Raw genomic sequence first — 19,641 nt, 5'->3', positions numbered from 1 at the left:
CAGGTTGGAAGCTCAGCGAAGCTGTCTTTGAGGTGATGACATTTAAGCTGATAAAGAGGAAGAACATTCTAGGCAGAGGTAATAGCAGATACAAAGGCTTTAGAGTAGACATGAACCTGAGTATGACTGAGGAGCCAAGAGAAAGCCCGTGTGGTTGGAGCATAGAGGATGAAGAGGCTGATTCGGGGATAAGGTGTGAGGTCCCTACCATAAGGTGTGAGGTCCCTGCCAGGGCTTGTATGTGAGGGGAATAGTTTGGATTTTATACTCCATGGGAAGCTGTTAGAGAGTTGAAATGGTCTGATTTGCACTTAAAAGGACTTTAAAAAGTCATCTTTCAGAACTCTACTCAAAGCTCTCCTTGATACCAGTTATCTCTGTGTTTCATATTTCTCTTATGCTGCAGTGCTGTGATGATCTGTGTATTTACATGTCTGCCTTCCCTGTCTTTTTTCATATCCCTAAAATATAACTCTTCTTTAATTTCTTCCAGTGTCTTCTAGTTTTCAGTTTACAAGTGTTATGCTGCTTTGATTTAATTTACTCTTGTGTTTATTCTTTTTGATGCTGTTATGAGTGGAATTGTGTTCTTAATTTCTTTTTTTGGATTGTTTATTGCTAGTATATAGAAATACAGCTGATTTTTGTATATTGGTCTTATATCCTATAATCTTGCTGAAATTATTCTAGTTGTTTTTTGGGGGATTTTAAAAATTATTTTCTCTCTATGTAAGATTATATCATCTGTAAAGAGAGAGAGTTTTACTTTTTACTGCTCTTTTTTTCCCCCCTCTTGCTTAATTACCCTGACTGGAACTTCCGGTGTAATGTCAAGTAGAAGTTGTAACAGTGGACATCCTTTTCTTACTCCTGATCTTTGGGGGGAAAACATCTAGTTTTCTGCCATTAAGTATAATGTTAGTTGTGGGGTTTTCACAGATGCCCATGAATCAGGTTGAGGAACTTGTGTTCTTAGTTTCTTGAGTGTTTTTTCTTTTCTTTTCTTTTTTGTTTTATTATGAAGCAGTGTTGGATTCTAACAATGTGTTTTAATGAAGAAATGGATAGATTTTGTTGTGAGTTGTACTGTCTGTGTCAGTAAGTAAATTTTCTTGAAGTGAGCTTTTAATCTGTAAAAGATGCTAATCAGGTTGAAGCCATAGAAGTGCTTGTTGACGGTTTTTGTAGTTTGTCAACTGATATACATTTAATGGTTTCTAACTTCCCTGGTGACTCAGTGGTAAAGAATCTGCCTGTCAATGCAAGTTCAGTCTCTGGGTCAGGAAGATCCCCTGGAGAAGGAAATGGCAACCCACTCCAATATTCTTGCCTGAGAAATCCCATGGAGAGAGGAGTCTGGGCAGGGTCACAAAGAGTTGGATACAACTTACTGACTAAACAGCCTATGCAATAGATCTGTGGGATGGATTTAAAGTACTTTTATTTAAGTTGAAGTTTCCTTCACTTGTTTCAGTTCTACAGTTTGTGAAACTAGTAAGCTATTTAGGGAACATGGTTACTTTACACGATTAAGAAGTAACAGTGGTTACTTCTTAAAAATGTCTATACATTTAAGAATGATAAATCCTATTATGTTCTTGAAGGATGAGTCAGTTATATGGCATCTGTTTGAGCAGTTTGGACTAACACACAGTAAAATTGCCGCAGAATACTTTCTGCAAACACCTGACTGGTGGGCAAAGCCCTTGCTTCTCCTGCTTTCTCTAAGCAACGACTCTTTGTAAATACTGGAAAAGAACAACCAGTTCCTTGTTTGTATTCATTGTTGGTTTTCTATTCTTGAGTCAATTCAAAAGAGCAGTAACTTACAAGTTACCATGAGATTCTAGATCTGAGATTTAGTTCCCATGCTGTGTGGCTTCTGTCTTAGAAGTTTTCAGTTTGAAAAAGAGTAAGGTGACTATATTCAAAAAGGAGAAAAAAAGCCTTTTTTGTTGTTGGTCCTTCAGGTACATGCTCTAGTTACTAAAATGAATACAGTGGGTTGTCTGGTCTACCTTCTTCTCTCCTAGGAAATCTTAGGCAGCCATGAGTTGTCATTGTCTTACTGCTCTCCCACCCAGGTTGGGTTCCATAACTGGCGAGTTTGGCCATCGTACTCTTGTATGTGCCCAGACAGTTTCTGACTTTTCTTATTTATTTTTCTTCCAATTATTTTGGCTCTATTTGCATCGAGAAAATCTTCCTCTCGTACTTGAAATTAGTCCTAATCATATTGACAGATATTGAGAAAAGCTAATGCATTTTGAAGTGGAATTAGATGTAATAAAGTACTAGTCAAACATTTAAAATAATTCAAGGTTCGCTTTAGACTCGTTATAAACATATTCGTTGATCTCCTCATGTTTTTCTAACCTAACCTTTCCACAAGTACTAGCATTAGAGAGAAAATAATTTGAAAAGCAAACAAACTTATTTAATTAATTATTTTGTTTTAGTTTTTGAAATAATGTTTTCTCCTATATTTTATTTTAGCTGTCCGATTTTAGTGATAATATGGAATACAATATTGTTTTTGGACTGGGCTATAAGACTAATAACCATAAGACTTTATTTTTGGGAAACTATTTCCAGAAGTCTAAATATTAGCTTTTACAAATAGGCTTTTGGAATAGAATTCATTTGCAAGTTAAAAACTTTCTCTAATGTGCCATAGGTGTTAAGAGGATTTAGACACAGGTTCTTGATCTATTGCAGCGGATCTATTACCTGCATCTTCATCATAAATGAAGTTATAGTTCTTGCCTTCTAAGCTTGATCAAAAATTCAGTCTTTGGTTTAAAGACTCTTCTCACTTTAAAAAAACTTTTCTTTTTTAATTTAAAAGGGTTTATGAAATAAAACACATACTATACCCAGAATTAAGCAGTGAAAGTCAGCATGAGAAGTTTCTAACATGAAACCATTTCATTTTAGAGTATGTATTATTCAGGTGATATTCTGGAGGGAGTCTATTTTTGTGCTTTATGCAGATACTGGTTTCTGATGATGACTCATAGTTGATACGTAGGGTTATGTTTGTCCATGAGTTGTAACCTAACAGCCTTGTACTCAGTTTGTGTGAGACCAAGGACTCAGCTTTTCTTAGGACCAAGTATTTTCTCCTTTTCCCCTTTAAAGGGTCCGTATAGACCTCCGTATGCTGAGAATATTGGCTTAGTGTTTCCTTAGTTTGCTTAAATAAGCGGCTGAGCTAGTTCAGTGAGATACAACAAGCTCAGCAATATCTGTCCTGGAACATGAATGAGCTCTCCTCAAGCAGGAGAAGCCCATGGCACTGAGACACTACTAGCAGGAAATATGTGTTTGTCCTGGCTATGGTTGTCAGTTCTGGAAGGACATCTTTGCAAGCTGATCATGAAAGTTCTGTTTCCCATCCAATTAGATGGGAAAATACACATGGCTCATGTTGTCTGCAATTTTGCTAAATTACCCATCAAAGAGTTCCCAGTGGTTTCACTCTAATTGCACCCATGAGAATGGTGGAGAGAGTATTTCTGTTTTAAACTAATTCTCACATTAATAGAATAAAGTCCACTGGCCACTCACTGTCAAATCCAGAATTCAAAATCAAATGTGAAACCACAACAAATGAGAGTATTATAGAGCAGACATCACCTTAACCAAGAAGCACATTTATTTCTAGACCTTGTTCTTAAGAGGATAATTTGGAAGCGATGGAGACAGAGACCTGGCATGAGGTTCTGCCTTTCTTTTATAGTTAGGGTTGCCTCCATTACTTGTTAAGCAGATGCATTGTCTAATATTCTGCAAGCCTTGTAACCTGTGGTTTATAATAGAGTCAAAACTTGAAGAACAGGAAGAATGACTGACTTTCTTTTATGGTGTGTTCAAAGACTATAAGAGACAACATACATTCCTTCTGTTCTCATTCAGTTAAACCAGTAGAAGAAACCTAAAATAGACTGAATAATGCAAGTTGTTTTAACTATACAGTTGCATTTGTGGTTTGTAATTAGTCTTACCTATCTAATTTGTGATTGTTTAACACTGAATATTTTCATTTCCGTAAGCAGTTAGAACAAAAGTAGAATTGGCTGTGCATTTGAAAAATGTTTGCCTTTTTCCTATTTTAAAATTTTATTTTAAAGTTGAGTGCAGATATTGTTTTCTTAGTCACTGGTTATAATGGGAGGAAATGATTAAGAAGAAAAATGTTGCTAAAAATAAAAAAAAAGTAAGCATTTTGTTTGTGCTTGTATATGACAATCAGGCTTAATGCCTTCTTCAGGAAAAAGCAGTTTATAAATGAAGTGCCCTGACACTTAGGAAGTCTGAGAACCAAGTCTTGCCAGGCAAGGAATAGACTTTAAAAGCTACATGTTTCAGCTCTTTGCAGACCTTCTCACCTCATCATATGTTTTTATAGATGTTCATTTCATGGACTTCTGTGGTTTTACATCTTGTAGAAAACTGGTAATTGCTCTCCTCTCCGGAAAACAAAAAAAACAAAAAAAACCCCAACCAAACCGGGTGCTCTTACTGTTTTGTTTGTGAGAAGTTCGCACAAGGAAAAATGAGTACAATGGCTCTCTCCTGGTTACTTTGTTGGAGAGCGTTGTGGCCGATAGTGATTTTCTGATAGTTTGACAGTGGATTGATGAAACAGGTGCCAGTGCATGTATTTTGTGGTTGTTGATACTAAGTCACCAGGACTCAGGATGCCCTTTGAACAGAAAGAACTGAGAGCAGCATCAATATCTGTAGATTAAAAAAATGAGAGGACTGAACTAAGTGATGGTCTGTGTTATGGCTCTGGTGTATAGCGATCGTGAGAGATGTTTACAGCCTTGTGTTTTGATGTTTGTATGCATACATGGGCTTTGGACTAAGGTGTCAGAAATAATAGCAGTTATGGGTCCATATTCAGATGGATACAGGCGATGGAAAAGAGAAGAAAGAAATAATTTTGAGGTCAAAGTTTATCTTTTTCCTGTGGTCCCTCAACATAGATGAGTAATGTGGCAGGTACAATTCTGAACACTTTATATACATTGTTAATTCACTTAATCTTCCCAAAAAATAGCCTGCTGAGGCAATTACCGTGTTATCCCCACTTCATAGGTTAAGGAAATGGAAGCGCAGAGAGTTAATGTAATACAGCTCGTAAGTGAAGAGCCTGGCAGCATGGCTGTGGACCTGGACTGCCTAACCACAGCACTGGGCGCCTACTCTCTGGATAGGGGATCAGTGTTCTGTGATGCGTGTTCTCACATAAAATGCCCTCCCATGTTTGTTCCTGCAGCCATCAAACATTTTGTGTGTGTGTTATGTGCCAGGCATAGTGGTGAGTCTCGTAGATATAGAAGAGACAAGAAATCCTGCTCTCAGATTTACAAGCCTAGCCAGGGAGACAGACTAAAATAACCACAGACACCTGGGATACAAATGAGGGTAAGAATTTGCAGGAGAAGGGCAGGGAGCTTTGAGAATGCACAGCAGGGGCCCGAGCTCCTCGAGGTGCCAGAGAAAGCTGCCCTCCCACAGTGACTTGAGCTATGATGCCAAGGGGAGCAGGAGACATCGAAATACTGTAGTGAGGCCAGGAAGGCTCAGGCAGAGTCTGCTGTCTTTGTGGACCACTCCCCAGCCCCCTTTAGAACCCTTGTTCTCGGTATCTCAGTACCAGAATGACAGTGTAGACTTTCCTTGTGTCCCTGTATGTGTGCAGGTTCCTATGCAGATTGTAAGCATTAAGTAGATACCTGTTGGTCTTCGGTGACTGTTCTGTTCCACCTTCTGCTTCCTGCCTTTTATCTCATGTTGGGAGTGGCAGAGTGTAACTTCAGGACAGATAGAGGGATGTGGGAGAATGAATGTCTCAGTCAGGTGGCATGCCTTGGCTCTCAAAATACTTTCTAAAAGCTTATACAGATCATTTGATCTAAAGCCCTTATGTTTGAAATCAATCTCTTTCTTACTTTCTCTTTTAGCGCACCATTGAAGTCTTGTTTCTATGTACCTGGTTTGATGCTTTCATATAGCTGGGATCAGAAAGTTAATTTCACTAGCTCCTCTGGGCATTACCGCTAAAGTTGTAGTGACACAGTTAAAAAATCTCATTCACTGAATATTAAATAAGCTGAATTAACCCCCTAGGGCCAATGTAGTCTTTGTATTTTAACAGTTTAAAGTAGTTTATATTCACTAAACATATATGTATTTATTGAGCATCTGCAAAGGAGGCTTTGTAAGGCATATAGAAGTATGAAACACTTGGTTATTGTGCTTAAGGAGCTTCGTACTTAGGCTAAAGGAAAATAATTGCAACAGGGCTGTGAGGGGCCCATCAGGAAGTGGTCAGGAAGGCCTCTGGGGCTATGCTGCCTGACTCCACTGCACCCTAGCTGTGCGGCCTTGAGGCAACTGATTCTTTGCATTTTGCTTGTAAAATGTACGTTGTGCTTGTAAGGATTAATGATCCATATTATGTAAATTGCTTAGAATAGTGCTTGACTCATAATATAAACTATATAACTTCTTGCTTTTATTATCATCATTGTCATGGTCATTAGAAAGAGTAAGGGGAAGGGTTTCTGAGCTAAAGGAAAAGGCATCATGGAAGTAGTATTTGAGTTAGCTCTAACGAAACAGGAAGGATTTTAATAGGCAGAGAAGGTGTGGAGAGGATTCCAGAACAAACCTCAGATGCTAGAAGGTATCAAGTATGATTCGGGAACGGTGAGGAGTCCAAGCTAGTGAATGGGGTTCATCCGAGGAACAGTGACAAATTCACCTGGAAAGGTGGATTAGAACCTTATCTTGGGGAAGGATTGACAGTCTGGCTGGACTTTCGAGCAGAACTGAGTCTCTCAGGTTCTGCTTTAGAATTACTGGAGTAGGCGGGAAGTGGGGGCAGAGAAAAATGGTGTGAGTCATAGTATATGGAGATAAGGGTTTGAAATAAGTTGATAATGATGAAAAAAAGGTCACGTGCATATCTGCTGGAAAAGAATGAAAGTTAAAATTCAGGGCCCCTTCTGTGCTCAGAACCCTAGTGGTGGTTATGTATTAATAAAATTTGAAAATATATTTGTATTCTCTGTTTCTTTCCCCAAATAATATGTTTAAATCCCCCAAAACTGCTTCCATCCCATAATTGAAAGAGACTGGAGAAAGAATCAGTCTATGTATTGATTTGATGAGGGTGGGTAGAGTGAGACAGAGAGGCCAGCGTTAAAAATGACTTTTGAGATTTTATCTGAGTGATGGGGAAGAACCTGATGGGAAAGAGGGATGATGGGGAAGCCATTTAGAGAGCACTGGTCTCAAACCAAGTGAATGTTCCAGACTGGTTAGCTTCACCAGGCAAAGCGACATTTTCTTTCCTTTTTTTTTTTTTTTTTAATATCTCTGCACATCCCTATCCTCAATTGCTGTTGTACAAGTGTGATAATTTCAAGTTATATGAGGCTGGAGAAAGGGGTCTAAAGATGATTGCTAATTAATAGGCTAGAACCCAAAGCACATATCATAGGGACTTCTTTGTAATATCCATATTAAGTATGCTGTAACTAGGCTAAGCCTAGTTTTCTGAAACCTTTAGAGAGAGTCCCTCCTTTTTGGTATGATTCTTCTATATTCAGCAAATCTTAGTGCTTCTAGACTATTTTCAAGTTGAAACATCTGTTTTCTGGAAACTTCTATCTTGAAGAAGTTTAATGGACTCAGACATGGTTGGTAATGCTGATTTCACAGCTGTTTTAGTGTTCCTGTGGCAGTACCTGACTGGGAAAGGCTGTTCTCAGCATTTTATGTCCTTTTTCATAAACAAGTAAAATGTTAAATAACAGGAAATCAAAAGCCAAGATTGAAGAATACTGTCTCAGATGGCCAAATTGAATTTTCAGGAGTATTTTTACTTTCCAGATCACAAAATATAAATATAATTGACAGAGACACTCAGGTTTCAAAAATGAAACGTTTTTGAATTATGGGTGTGTGTGTATGTATGTGTGTGTGTGTGGGTGAGTGGGTGTTGGCTTTGCCATCAGGCTTTTTTTGGGAAATAATAATACCTAAAAACAAAGCTAAAAACAGTAAGATCTGAAGCAAATATCTCTGGAGAGGACCATTAGCAAATTCATGACTTCTGTATTAAGCCATGTGTTGTTTAAAGAATCATCCCTTGTATATCAGATAGATTAAATTATCTGAGTAAGAAAAATTGTTGTAAATTCCAAGCTGCTTCTGAAATTCACATGTACCATTTTTTGACAGGCTTTAAGAATTTAATGACCATAGGATATAGTTTAAAGAAATGATTTAGATGTATTTGCAGATTAGTTGTAAGAGGATTTTGTTTAACTTACCAGGTTGGTCTACTGTTCTATGAAATTAGTCCAAACTTCATATTTGTTACAAATATGTGTGTCGTGAACACAAACATTTTATTTAACTTTTTTCTTCAGTTTTATTGAGATATAACTGACATACAACACTGTTTAAGTGTATAACATAATGATTCACTCACATACATCATGAAATGATTATCACTGTAAGTTTAGTGAACATCATAGTTTCATATAGATATAAAATTAAAGAAATAGAAAAAAATTTTATGGTGAAAATTCTTAGGATATACTCTTAACTTTCATACATAACATATAATAGTGCTAATTATATTTATCATGGTGTACATTACATCCCTAATATTTATCTCATAACTGAAAGTTGGTACCTTTTGACTGCCTTCATTCACTTACCCCTCCTGTCAGCCCCCACCTCTGGTAACCATAAATCTGATCTCTTTTTTGTATGAGACATTTATTTTTGAAGTATAATGACTTTCAATACTGTGCTACTTCCTGTTACACAGCATAGTGATTTGGTATTTCTCTACATTTCAAAATGATCACCATGATAAGTCTAGTTGTGGTACGTCACCATTTAGAGATGTTGTGGTGGTTGTTCAGTTGCCCAGTCGTGTCTGACTCTTTGCGACCCCGTGTGCTGCAGCACGCCAGGCCTCCCTGTCCCTCACCATCTCTCGGAGCTTAGCCAAGTTCTTGTGCATAGCATTGGTGATAACATCCAGCCACCTCGTCCTCCAACACCCTCTTCTCCTTCTGCCTTCAGTCTTTCCCAGCGTCAGGATTTCTTCCAGTGAGTCAGCTGTTCATGTCAGGTAACCAGAATATTGGAACTTCAGCTTCAGCATTAGTCTTTCCAATGAGTATTCAGGGTTGATTTCCTTTAAGATTGACTGGTTTGATTTCCTTGCTGTCCAAGGGGCTTTCAAGAGTTTCCTCCAGCACCACAGTTCAAAGGCATCAATTATTCAGGGCTCTGCCATTCAAAGATACTATATATTCTATTCCCCACATTGTACGTTTCATATGCATGGCTTATTTATTTTGCACCTGGAAGCTTGTGCCTCTTCATCTCCCTTACCTATTTCTTTTTCTTCCCTCCCCACTGCCTGCATCTGTAGCAACCACCTGTTTGTTCTCTATCTATAACTCTGTTTTGTTATGTTGTTCCTTTTTGTGTTTCTAGATTATTTGTATAAGTAAAATCATACAGTATTTGTCTTTCTGTGACTATTTCACTCGGTATAAAATTCTCTAGGTTCATCCGTGTTATTGCAAATGGCAAGATTTCATTCCATTGTGTGTGTATGTGTGTGTGTGTGAGACCACATCTTCTTTATCCATTTGTCTATTGATGGGCGCTTGGATTGCTTCTCTATCTTGGCTATTGTGAATAATGCTTCAGTTAATATAGGAGTGTATAGTCAGTGTATAGTCTTTTCAAATTAGTGTTTGTGTTTTCTTAGATTAAATACTCAGGGATGAAATTTCTGGATCATATGGTAGTTTTATTTTTAATCTTTTAAGGACTCTCTGTACTGTTTTTCATAACTGTACCAATTTATATTTCCACCAGCAGTGCAGGAGGGTTTAGTTTTCTCCACTTTGATATTTGTTGTTTTTTGGATAATAGCCATTTTGACAGGTGTGAGGTGATAATCTCACTGGGGTTTTTATTTGTTTTCCTTGATGACTAGTGATGTTGGGCATCTTTTCATGTGGCTCTTGGCCATCTGAATGGCTTCTTTGGAAAAGTATCTATTTAGATCCTCTGTCCATTTTTTACTTGGGTTGTTTATTTTTTGGGTGTTGAGTTGTATGAGTTCTTTGTATATTTTGGATATTAACCCCTTATCAGATGTATCACTTACAAATATCTTCTCCCATTCAGTAGGTGGTCTTTTTGTTTTTCTGATAGTTTCCTTCATTGTCCAAAGCTTCTTAGTTTAATGTAGTCCCATTTATTTTTGCTATTATTTCCCTTGCCTGAGGAGACATAGCCAAAAAGATATTATTAAGACCAGTGTCAAAGAAAGTACTGCCTACATTTTCTTCCAGAAGTTTGTGGTTTCAAGTCTTATATTTAAGTCTTTAATCCATTTTGAATTTATTTTTGTGTGTTATGTGAGAGAGTTTTCCATTTGGATTCTTCTGCATTATAACTATCCAGTTTTTCCAACATCATTTATTGAAGAGGCTGTCTTTCCTACACTGTGTATTCTTGCCTGCTTTGTTGTGGATTAGCTGCCTAAAGTCACTTCTCACAGAATTAGAATAAATAATTCTAAAAAAATGTGCAGAGACAAAAAAACTTCAAACAGCCAAAACCATCTTGAGAGAGAAGAGCTAAGGGCATCACTTGCTCTACTTCAGGCTACACTACAGAGCTGTAGCCATCAAAGCAATGTGGCACTGGCACAAAAACAGACAGACACACAGGTCTGTAGGACAGAATAGAGACCTCAGAAATGAGCTCATACTTGTATGTGCAATTAATTTTCACAAACGTTTTTTATTTTTAAGAGTTATATATTTTAAAATTCATTTATGTGTAGACTCTGGCAAGTGATACTAGTTTTCCATTTATAGAAATGGTATAAACTACTTTAGAATGGATTAAATTAAAAGATTGTGTCTATTTATAAAGAGAAGAACATAAATAGAAATGATAATACATGGTGCTGTGTGTGGTGGCAGAAGTTGAGAAAGTTGATGCACGATTAGCTGAAGTTTGTGAAACATTGGCTTATTGGAAAATAATATATATTATACTTATAGTACTGTAATTTTAATTAATTGTTAAATAAAAATCTCACAGCTATTGGTCATACATATATGTTAGAATGTTAGCTCTTTAAGAGTCTTTTATTAAAAGTTAAAAGAGTTATTTGGATCTTGGCATGTGGCATCAGTGTTTTGTGTGTGTGTGCCCTTAGTTGCTCAGTTGTGTCCAACTGTTTTCGACCCCATGGACCTGTAGCCCGCCAGGCTCTTCTGTCCATGGGGGGGTCTCCAAGCAAGAATACCAGAGTGGGTAGCCATGCCTTCCTCTAGGGGATCTTCCCAACCCAGGGATCAAACCCATTTTTCCCACATTGCATCAGTGTTAAGGAAGCAGAAAAAAATTAGCCTAGTTGGTTGACTCCTAAATATGGGCTCAGCTGATAAAAAATCTGCCTGCAAGTGGGAGACCTGGGTTCGATCCCTGGGTTGGGAAGATCCCCTGGAGAAGGGAAAGGCTACCCACTCCAGTATTCTGGCCTGGAGAATTCCATGGATTGTGTAGTCCATGGGGTCACAAAGAGTCAGACACGACTGAGCAACTGTCACTTCACTAAGTTAGTTAGGCGTAAGAACATATATATCAAATGTGATTCTATTGAGAAGAGTTATAGGACTTCCCGGCAAAGAGTGGGAAAATTTTATAAAAGGCATGCACGTACTCACTGATTTCAGGGTAAATTGTTAAAGGGCTTCCCTGGTGGCTCAGTGGTAAAGAGTATGCCTGCCAACGCAAGAGATGTGGGCTTGATCTCTGGGTAGGGACGATTCCCTGGAGAAGGAAATGGTGACCCACTCTAGTATTCTTGCCTGGGAAATCCCATCAACAGAGGAGGCTGGCAGGCTACAGTCCATAGGATCACAAAAGAGTTGACACTACTTAGTGACTAAACAACAACAACAAGACCAAGCACTGTACAAAGGGCTTTTGTTAAATTTTATCAATCAAAAGTCGGGGAAGATTCTTCCAGTTTGGATTCATATATGCCAATATCTAGTGAGAAGAGTATTATTGTTTTTTCCTGAGAAACAAAAAGAAAATCAGGATATTTGGAAGATGCTTTGGTGTTAATTTTATTCAGCAATTACTCTTAGAAATATGAGAGTATCTGGGAACAATTTTTTGAGTATTAGTTAAATATAGACTTTATTTTTAGGAAGATACACATTTAATACTTTGTAAATGATTCAGTTATTCTACATTAAAAAAAAAAAAGAATATCCATTAGTACAAAATACAAGAAATGTGAAGATAGTAGAAAATCTAAAGTCCTCCCTCCTCCCACTAATCCTTCTCCAGCCCTATTCCTTACACACAACTCCTATCAACAGTTTGAAGTCACATAATTTTAAAAGCCAAGTGTAATGGCTTTTGTACGTTGGAAGAGTAGGGACCTCTGTTGTTGTCCCAGATCCTGCTTGCATTGCCTGCATCGTATTTTTAAGCAGGTGTGATGTGTGGAATTACTGGGGGCTTTGGACCCAGATCTGAATTGGAATTCTGACTGCATCACAGAGCAGCCATGAGAGGTTGGGAAGTTCCTTACTTTCTGAGCTTCAGGTTCCTCAACAGCAAAGGCTTAATGCATTTGTTTTATTTCTGAACTCTAGTCTTTCTCTCTGTCTCTTTTTAATCAGTGACATATCAAAGAAGGCCTGGCATAAGAATCCACAACATTTTTTTCTCTTGGAAAGATGGAATTTGTCATTTTAATGACCCCCATGCATGTATTCAGTGATGCACTGCTTTATTAGAATATCTCACCACTCTCCTAAGTACCTATCATCAGGCTGTAAAACGACATTGCATCTACCTGCCCCTGGAATATTCCTGGAATTTAGATGGCCTCTGTTGAGTTTCACTTTGCACTTATTAATGATTTAGCACTGGGATAAAAATAAAAACAAAGACTCTCATCTTGCACTGTGAGAATATGGGTCATGTGTGCTAAGTCATGCAGGTAAGATGAGTAGCAAAACTCAGTGGGGTAACCGGTCTAGAGAAGTCTTTCATGTGGGCTGTTAACTCCCTCCTGTAGAATGATTGCCTCAAAATTAAATGGAATTAATGTAATTGCTCCTGAGAAGGGAAATGTATTTTGCTTTTCAAAGATGGTTGTATAAGCTTTAATGATCTAGTCCAAACACAGGAGCTTTCTGCAAACAGCTTTCTCTCTTAGCAGGCATGGTCAACTTGCAAATAACTGCCGCATCTTCAGGCTTGAAAAATCATTGCATTATAACCAACCCTGTTGAGTATTATATAATCTACCCATTAGGCAGCAACAAACTCCTTAATGTTGGTTACTCAAAATGGTTTTTAAAGCTAGGGTTGGTTTAAGTGAATTTTTGTAATCATTTTAGCTGCAACTCGAGATGTGGTTCTCCACTGGTGGAATCTGTCTCCTGTCTTGATCATTCTTTTACCATGGTTTCATTTTCTCTGCTGTTTTTGTTTCCTATTCAGTTCAGTTTGTTTGGTATGTGCTTTATCAGACCTTGTTTACTTGTCATAGGAATATGGAACTTTCTTAATAAAAGTTGGAAGTATTTTTTATATATTTATTTTAGCTTTCTATTTTTAGAGAATTGAGTTGTTTTCTAGTCTTGAACTTACTAATAATTAAATACATGTAATATATTGCTACTGGAATAGCTTAAAGCTCAAAGAAACTTTGTAAGCAGAGAATAAATCTTACTTTTTAAGAACTGGGACTCTTGTCATTTTTGTTGTTGAAATGCATAGAGTTTTTTGTTTAACTTTTGTTTCTTGGCTGTTCTTTGTGGTATTTAGGATCTTAGTTCCCCAACCAGGGATCCAACCTGTTCCCCCTGTACCGGGAGCATGGAGTCTTAATCATTGGACCTCCAGGGAAGTTCCATGCATAGGGTTTTGATGTTGGGACATATTAAGGAAATAATGCCATTAATTCTAGGTAGAGAGGATTTTAGGGATCAAATTTGATTCAAACTCTAGAGGAAAAGGATCAGAGCTCTTGTCTGAGAATTAAAATATTAAACTGCACTTAGAATAAAATCAAACTCTCATCATGGTTTGCAGGGCTCTTCAATGACTTTCCCCTTCTTCCCCCTTCCCTAGCCTCTGATCCTCTCTGTCCGGCTCACCAAGCACTGTCCCCACTCAAGGACCTAGCCGTTTCTGTCCCCTCTTTCCCTTAGCTATTCTATGGGTCTCCTCCTACATCTTTCCCAGAGACCCCTTCCTGACTACTTTGAGGTATTAAGTAGGTCTTCTCTTATTCCAGGACTCTGCTTATTTCCTTTTCAGCACTTATTTCAGACTATATTTATTTTTTAATAAATAATTTGTTAATTATTGTTTTTGCCTCTCAAGAACATGAATTCTATTAAGAAAGGTGGCAATTCCTCATATTTTGCATCTATTATATATAGTCAATAAATTGATTAAGTGGAAGTAGTTTACTGGTTTTAAGAACTCTTTTTTACTTGTTTCTTTATTTAAGATAGTTTATCCTGCTGGTCTGGAGGGATTTTTTTTTTTAATTTTAATTTTTACTTTATTTTACTTTACAATACTGTATTGGTTTTGCCATACATTGACATGAATCCACCACGGGTGTACATGCGATCCCAAACATGAACCCCTCTCCCACCTCCCTCCCCACAACATCCCTCTGGGTCATCCCCGTGCACCAGCCCCAAGCATGCTGTATCCTGCATCGGACATAGCCTGGTGATTCGATTCTTACATGATAGTATACATGTTTCAATGCCATTCTCCCAAATCATCCCACCCTCTCCCTCTCCCTCTGAGTCCAAAAGTCCGCTATACACATCTGTGTCTTTTTTGCTGTCTTGCATACAGGGTCATCATTGCCATCTTTCTAAATTCCATATATATGTGTTAGTATACTGTGTTGGTGTTTTTCTTTCTGGCTTACTTCACTCTGTATAATCAGCTCCAGTTTCATCCACCTCATCAGAACTGATTCAAATGTGTTCTTTTTAACAGCTGAGTAATACTCCATTGTGTATATGTACCACAGCTTTCTTATCCATTCATCTGCTGATGGACATCTGGGTTGTTTCCATATCCTGGCTACTATAAACAGTGCTGCGATGAACATTGGGGTACATGTGTCTCTTTCAATTCTGGTTTCCTCGGTGTGTATGCCCAGCAGTGGGATTGCTGGGTCATAAGGCAGTTCTATTTGCAATTTTTTAAGGAATCTCCACACTGTTTTCCATAGTGGTTTGGTCTGGAGGGATTTAAACATCCTTGACATCAAGAGCCAAGCCAGTATGTTTTCCAGTGCTCTTACCTGCATGCATTTCCTCGCATTTCACTGTGATTTTATTGATTGTTTAGAGAGCAACATAGGCATTCCTCAGAGCAGAGAACTCAGCAGATCTCCCACGGGTCCTGTACCCTGAGATGTCTTTCAGAATTCACCAGGAACTAAATTACTTCACAGCAGATCTTCTGTGAAGGACAGAGAACTCTGTATTGGTCTTTGGTGAACACACAGTTCAATCATGGAGGTACAATTATTCTGTTCCCCAGAGAAAACCCTGCCATTATTTCTGTTCAACGTGCCTTTAAACAGCCCTGGATGGCCCCTTTATGGGTTTGCCCTGTGTCTTTTGGAGAAGGAAATGGCAACCCACTCCAGTACTTTTGCCTGGAAAATTCCATGGACAGAGGAGCCTGTTAGGCTACAATCCATAGGGTTGCAAAGAGTCAGACACGACTGAGCAACTTCTTTCCTGTGTCTTTAAGCTCTTACTCATCCTTAAGCCAAAGGCTGCTGTTCAGCTTTAAGCTGAAAAGGAAAGTTTGGCAGCCTGCTTGCTGTCTAAAGATCAACATTATCACCATGACAGTTGTCACATTCAGAGTGAAAGAAGGGAAATGCAAATTTGGCGAGTAATTAAAATTAACTTTGTGTCATTCTTTGGTCTATTCTAAATGTTGCTATTTATTTGTCTTAGGTAATCTATTTAAAGAAGACACCAGAAGAAGCCTACAGAGCACTCCTATCTGGTTCAACCCCTCCCTATCTTCCATTCAGGTATAACTGCTTGTGAGACTTGAGCTATGGCACTTTGCTAGACAACTCACTATTTTAGAGTTGGATTATTGTGTTTTTTAACTGTATTAAGACTATGACTGTGATGTAATGTGGAATGAAATGAGACTCGTGTTTATTATTTCAGTTATTTAGAGATCCCCTCCCCATCTAGTAAGAATAAAATAGCTTTCTCTTTTTAGGAATTATTTTTTTCCTTGAATTCTTTCTATATCTTGATGATTTAAGCATGAAGAGTACCTGGTTTATGATGTAATTATTTATGACCTGGTTTATGACCATGTCAAGATTTGTTAAATTTCAGTAATCTGGTAAAGAATCCATCTGCAATGTGAGAGACCTGGATTCGATCTCTGGGTTGGGAAGAACACCTGGAGAAGGGAAAGGCTACCCACTCCAGTATTCTGGCCTGAAGAATTCCATGAACTCTATAGTCCGTTGAATTGCAGAGTTGGACACGACTGAGTGACTTTCACTCACACATCATTGATTCATCGATTCTTTCCTTCATTTTGTGAGCATTGATTGAGCTCTGACCAAATGTCAGGGACTGGAAATATAGAATAAGACCCTCAAAGTACCTTCTCAGATGCACATCTTTAGTGGGGACCCTAAATCACTTGTTCAGCAGACACGTCTAGCTTCCATCCTGAGAAAGGCTGTCTCTCATTACAGTGTTGGAAAACAATATTTTGTAAGTGTCATTTGAAGATGTTTTAAAATTTCAGGTAAACTTGAGCTTATTTGCAGAGTAGAAGGGAACATATATCAGAATTTCCACAACAGACCTCTCTGATAGAATTGGGAATGATTCTAATATTTTTCCTTTTTATTAGTATACAAATCTACAAGCATATGGATTGCTTATTATTGTTACTAATATAAAAATTACCAACAATAAAGAAACAAAAGAACAGAAAAAATTGAGGAGACCTCTTTGTCTTCATTACTCTCCTGGAAACTCACAGAAAGCAGGTCCCAGTGCCTCACACTTAAAGGTGCTTTTGGTAAATATTTATTCTAATGAATAAATTAAGGCTGAATCCTCTGAGATTCAGAGGATTCCCACCTCTGTTTCTTGACCACAGAAGGGAGTATTATTAGACACAGGGTGGGTGTCAAGGTGGAGAGGAGGAATAGGGGGTGACAGCGCCTAGTATGCTTCAGCTTCTCAGTGAAAGCAAGGGGTGAAGTACTGGAATTGGGACAGTGAGAGGGAAATATCCTCAAGCAGCCCAGAGGATAAGCTAGTTAGACATTGAAGGGCAGATAAAACAGGGCAGATTATGAGAAATGCGTGTTAGTTGCTCAGTTGTGTCCAACACTTTATGACCCCATGGACTGTAGCCCGCCAGGCCTTCCTGTCCATGTGATTCTCCAGGCAAGAGTACTGGAGTGGATAGCCATTCCCTTTTCCAGGGGGTGTTCCCAACCCAGGGATCAAAGCCAGGTCTCCTGCATTGCAGGCAGATGCTTTACCACTGGGCTTCCCTCGTGGTTCAGTTGGTAAAGCATCTCCCTGCAATGCAGGAGGCCCAGATTTGATCCCTGGGTCAGGAAAAGATCCCCTGGAGAAGGAAATAGCAACCCACGCCAGGACTCTTGCCTGGAGAATTCCATGGACAGAGGAGCCTGGTGGGCTACAGTCCACAGGATTGCAAAGAGTAAGACCCCGTGATTGTACAACTTTCACTTTTCTTTGCCACTAGCGCCCCCTGGGAAGCCCAGGATTATGAGAGGAGAGTTTTGATGGTGATGAGAAAGCAGTTATTTATTTCCACTCCTAATGCCTTCTAGAATTTGAAAGTTCTTTGTACAATATAATTCTGCATTTTGGAAAAGCATAATTGTTTACCACAGCCTGGGTGGTTTATTTCTCATGGTTCTAGAGTCTGATCAGGGATCAGCATGGTCAAGTTCTGGTGAGAGGCCTCTTCAGGGATGCAGCCTGCTCACCTCTTGCTTGTCCTCACATAGTGGAGAGAGGGCAGAAAAACTCTCTGGGGTTCTTTCTTAAAAGAGCATTCATCTCAATCATGAGGGCTCCACCCTCATAACCTAATTACTTCCCAAGGTCCCACTTCCTAATACAATCCTATTGGGGGTTAGATTTTCAACATATGACTTTTGGGGGACACAAACATTCAGTTCATTGCAGTAATGATAATATTAATTACTTCCTAAATTCTAAGCAAAGCGGTTAAGAGTGTATGATTTGAAGGCAGAGACTCTGCCTGGGTTTGAAGATTTGTTCTGCTCTTTTCTGTATATAGTAAGTAAGTACATGTAATTTGGGCAAATTACTTATCCTTTCTGAGTTTCAGCTTCCTTTTCTGTCCAATGGCTTCAAGGCTATCTTGGTGATGAAATGAGGTAATGCTGTATCACTGTCCTGCTGCAGTACCTGGTTTTTGTTTTTCTTGTTGTTGTTAGTACTATTACTATTTATTAATAAGACATAAGGATTATCCACAGGATATAAAATGAATAGGAAGTGTTTCTAATGATCACACATTCTAGTAGGGGCAGGCAGCTTTATAGGCACATAATTAATTATTAAAAAACTAGGTTGTATAAAAATAGAAGAAAAGATTCTGACAGAAATGTGAGAAAGTATCAGACTCATTTAAACTGAACTTTTAAAGGGTTTGGAGGTAGAGAGTGGAGGAGGGAAAGTTTGCTATGGGCATGCCCTGCTGGACAGTCCTAGAAGGCATTGTGTCTGAGACAACTTCCAACATTGGTAGGAACCACAGCATCCACGGCGAGAAAGGGGCCAACAACTGTGAAGGGATCATAGATGTACTTTTCCTGGAGACAGTGATGATTCTTTAATTTTTTTTTTAATCAGAAAAATATAGTTTTTGTTGTTATTTTGAAAACAGCACATGCACCTTGGAATTGTAATGCTGTAACACTGGTAAAATTATAATTCCAGTCAATAGGCCCAGTGGGCAATGTGTCTATTCAGGCATTTTAAGTGGAAAATATATATTCATTTTTATGCTTTTAATGTTATCCACTTAAAATTCATGGGAGATGTATTTGTTTCACAAGCCAGATGAGCCTTGTTATCCTTAATTGTCAATTTAGATGAAGATATTGAGGAGGAGAAGGAAAGAATGAATTCTTCCTTTAAGCATAACTTTATTTTAGCTTATTTGTGATAGGTAATTAGTTTCCTGAGAACTAGCATTTTTCAATAATTGATAAGATTGGAATGGAAGAAAAGATAGTAAGAAAATTATTACTACTACATAGAACATAGAATTAAATCATAATTTTTATAGTTGTAGCCTATTTTTCCAAATTGTTTTTATTTAAATATTTGAAAATATTTATGTGGTTAAATACACTAATGTGGTTTAAATATTTTAAAAATATATAACAAGTTATTATTGAAAAATCTCTCTCCTACTCTTGATTCGTATCTA

General features: G+C 38.1%; 1 protein-coding gene across 2 annotated transcripts in view; it reads left to right on the top strand.

The window, feature by feature from the left end:
- The window catches only part of CDC14A (cell division cycle 14A), a 183,090-nt gene that overhangs the window by 51,838 nt on the left and 111,611 nt on the right, over nt 1–19,641 (top strand). For both annotated transcript variants that reach the window (XM_068964128.1, XM_068964127.1), the window contains exon 5: nt 16,110–16,189. In XM_068964128.1, the coding sequence (XP_068820229.1) occupies nt 16,110–16,189 (80 nt within the window). The remainder of the gene's footprint in view (nt 1–16,109; nt 16,190–19,641) is intronic.

The sequence above is a fragment of the Capricornis sumatraensis genome, chromosome 2 (assembly GCF_032405125.1).
Source record: "Capricornis sumatraensis isolate serow.1 chromosome 2, serow.2, whole genome shotgun sequence".
Classification (NCBI taxonomy): Eukaryota; Metazoa; Chordata; class Mammalia; order Artiodactyla; family Bovidae; genus Capricornis; species Capricornis sumatraensis.
This window is presented reverse-complemented; position numbering and strand designations above follow the sequence as displayed.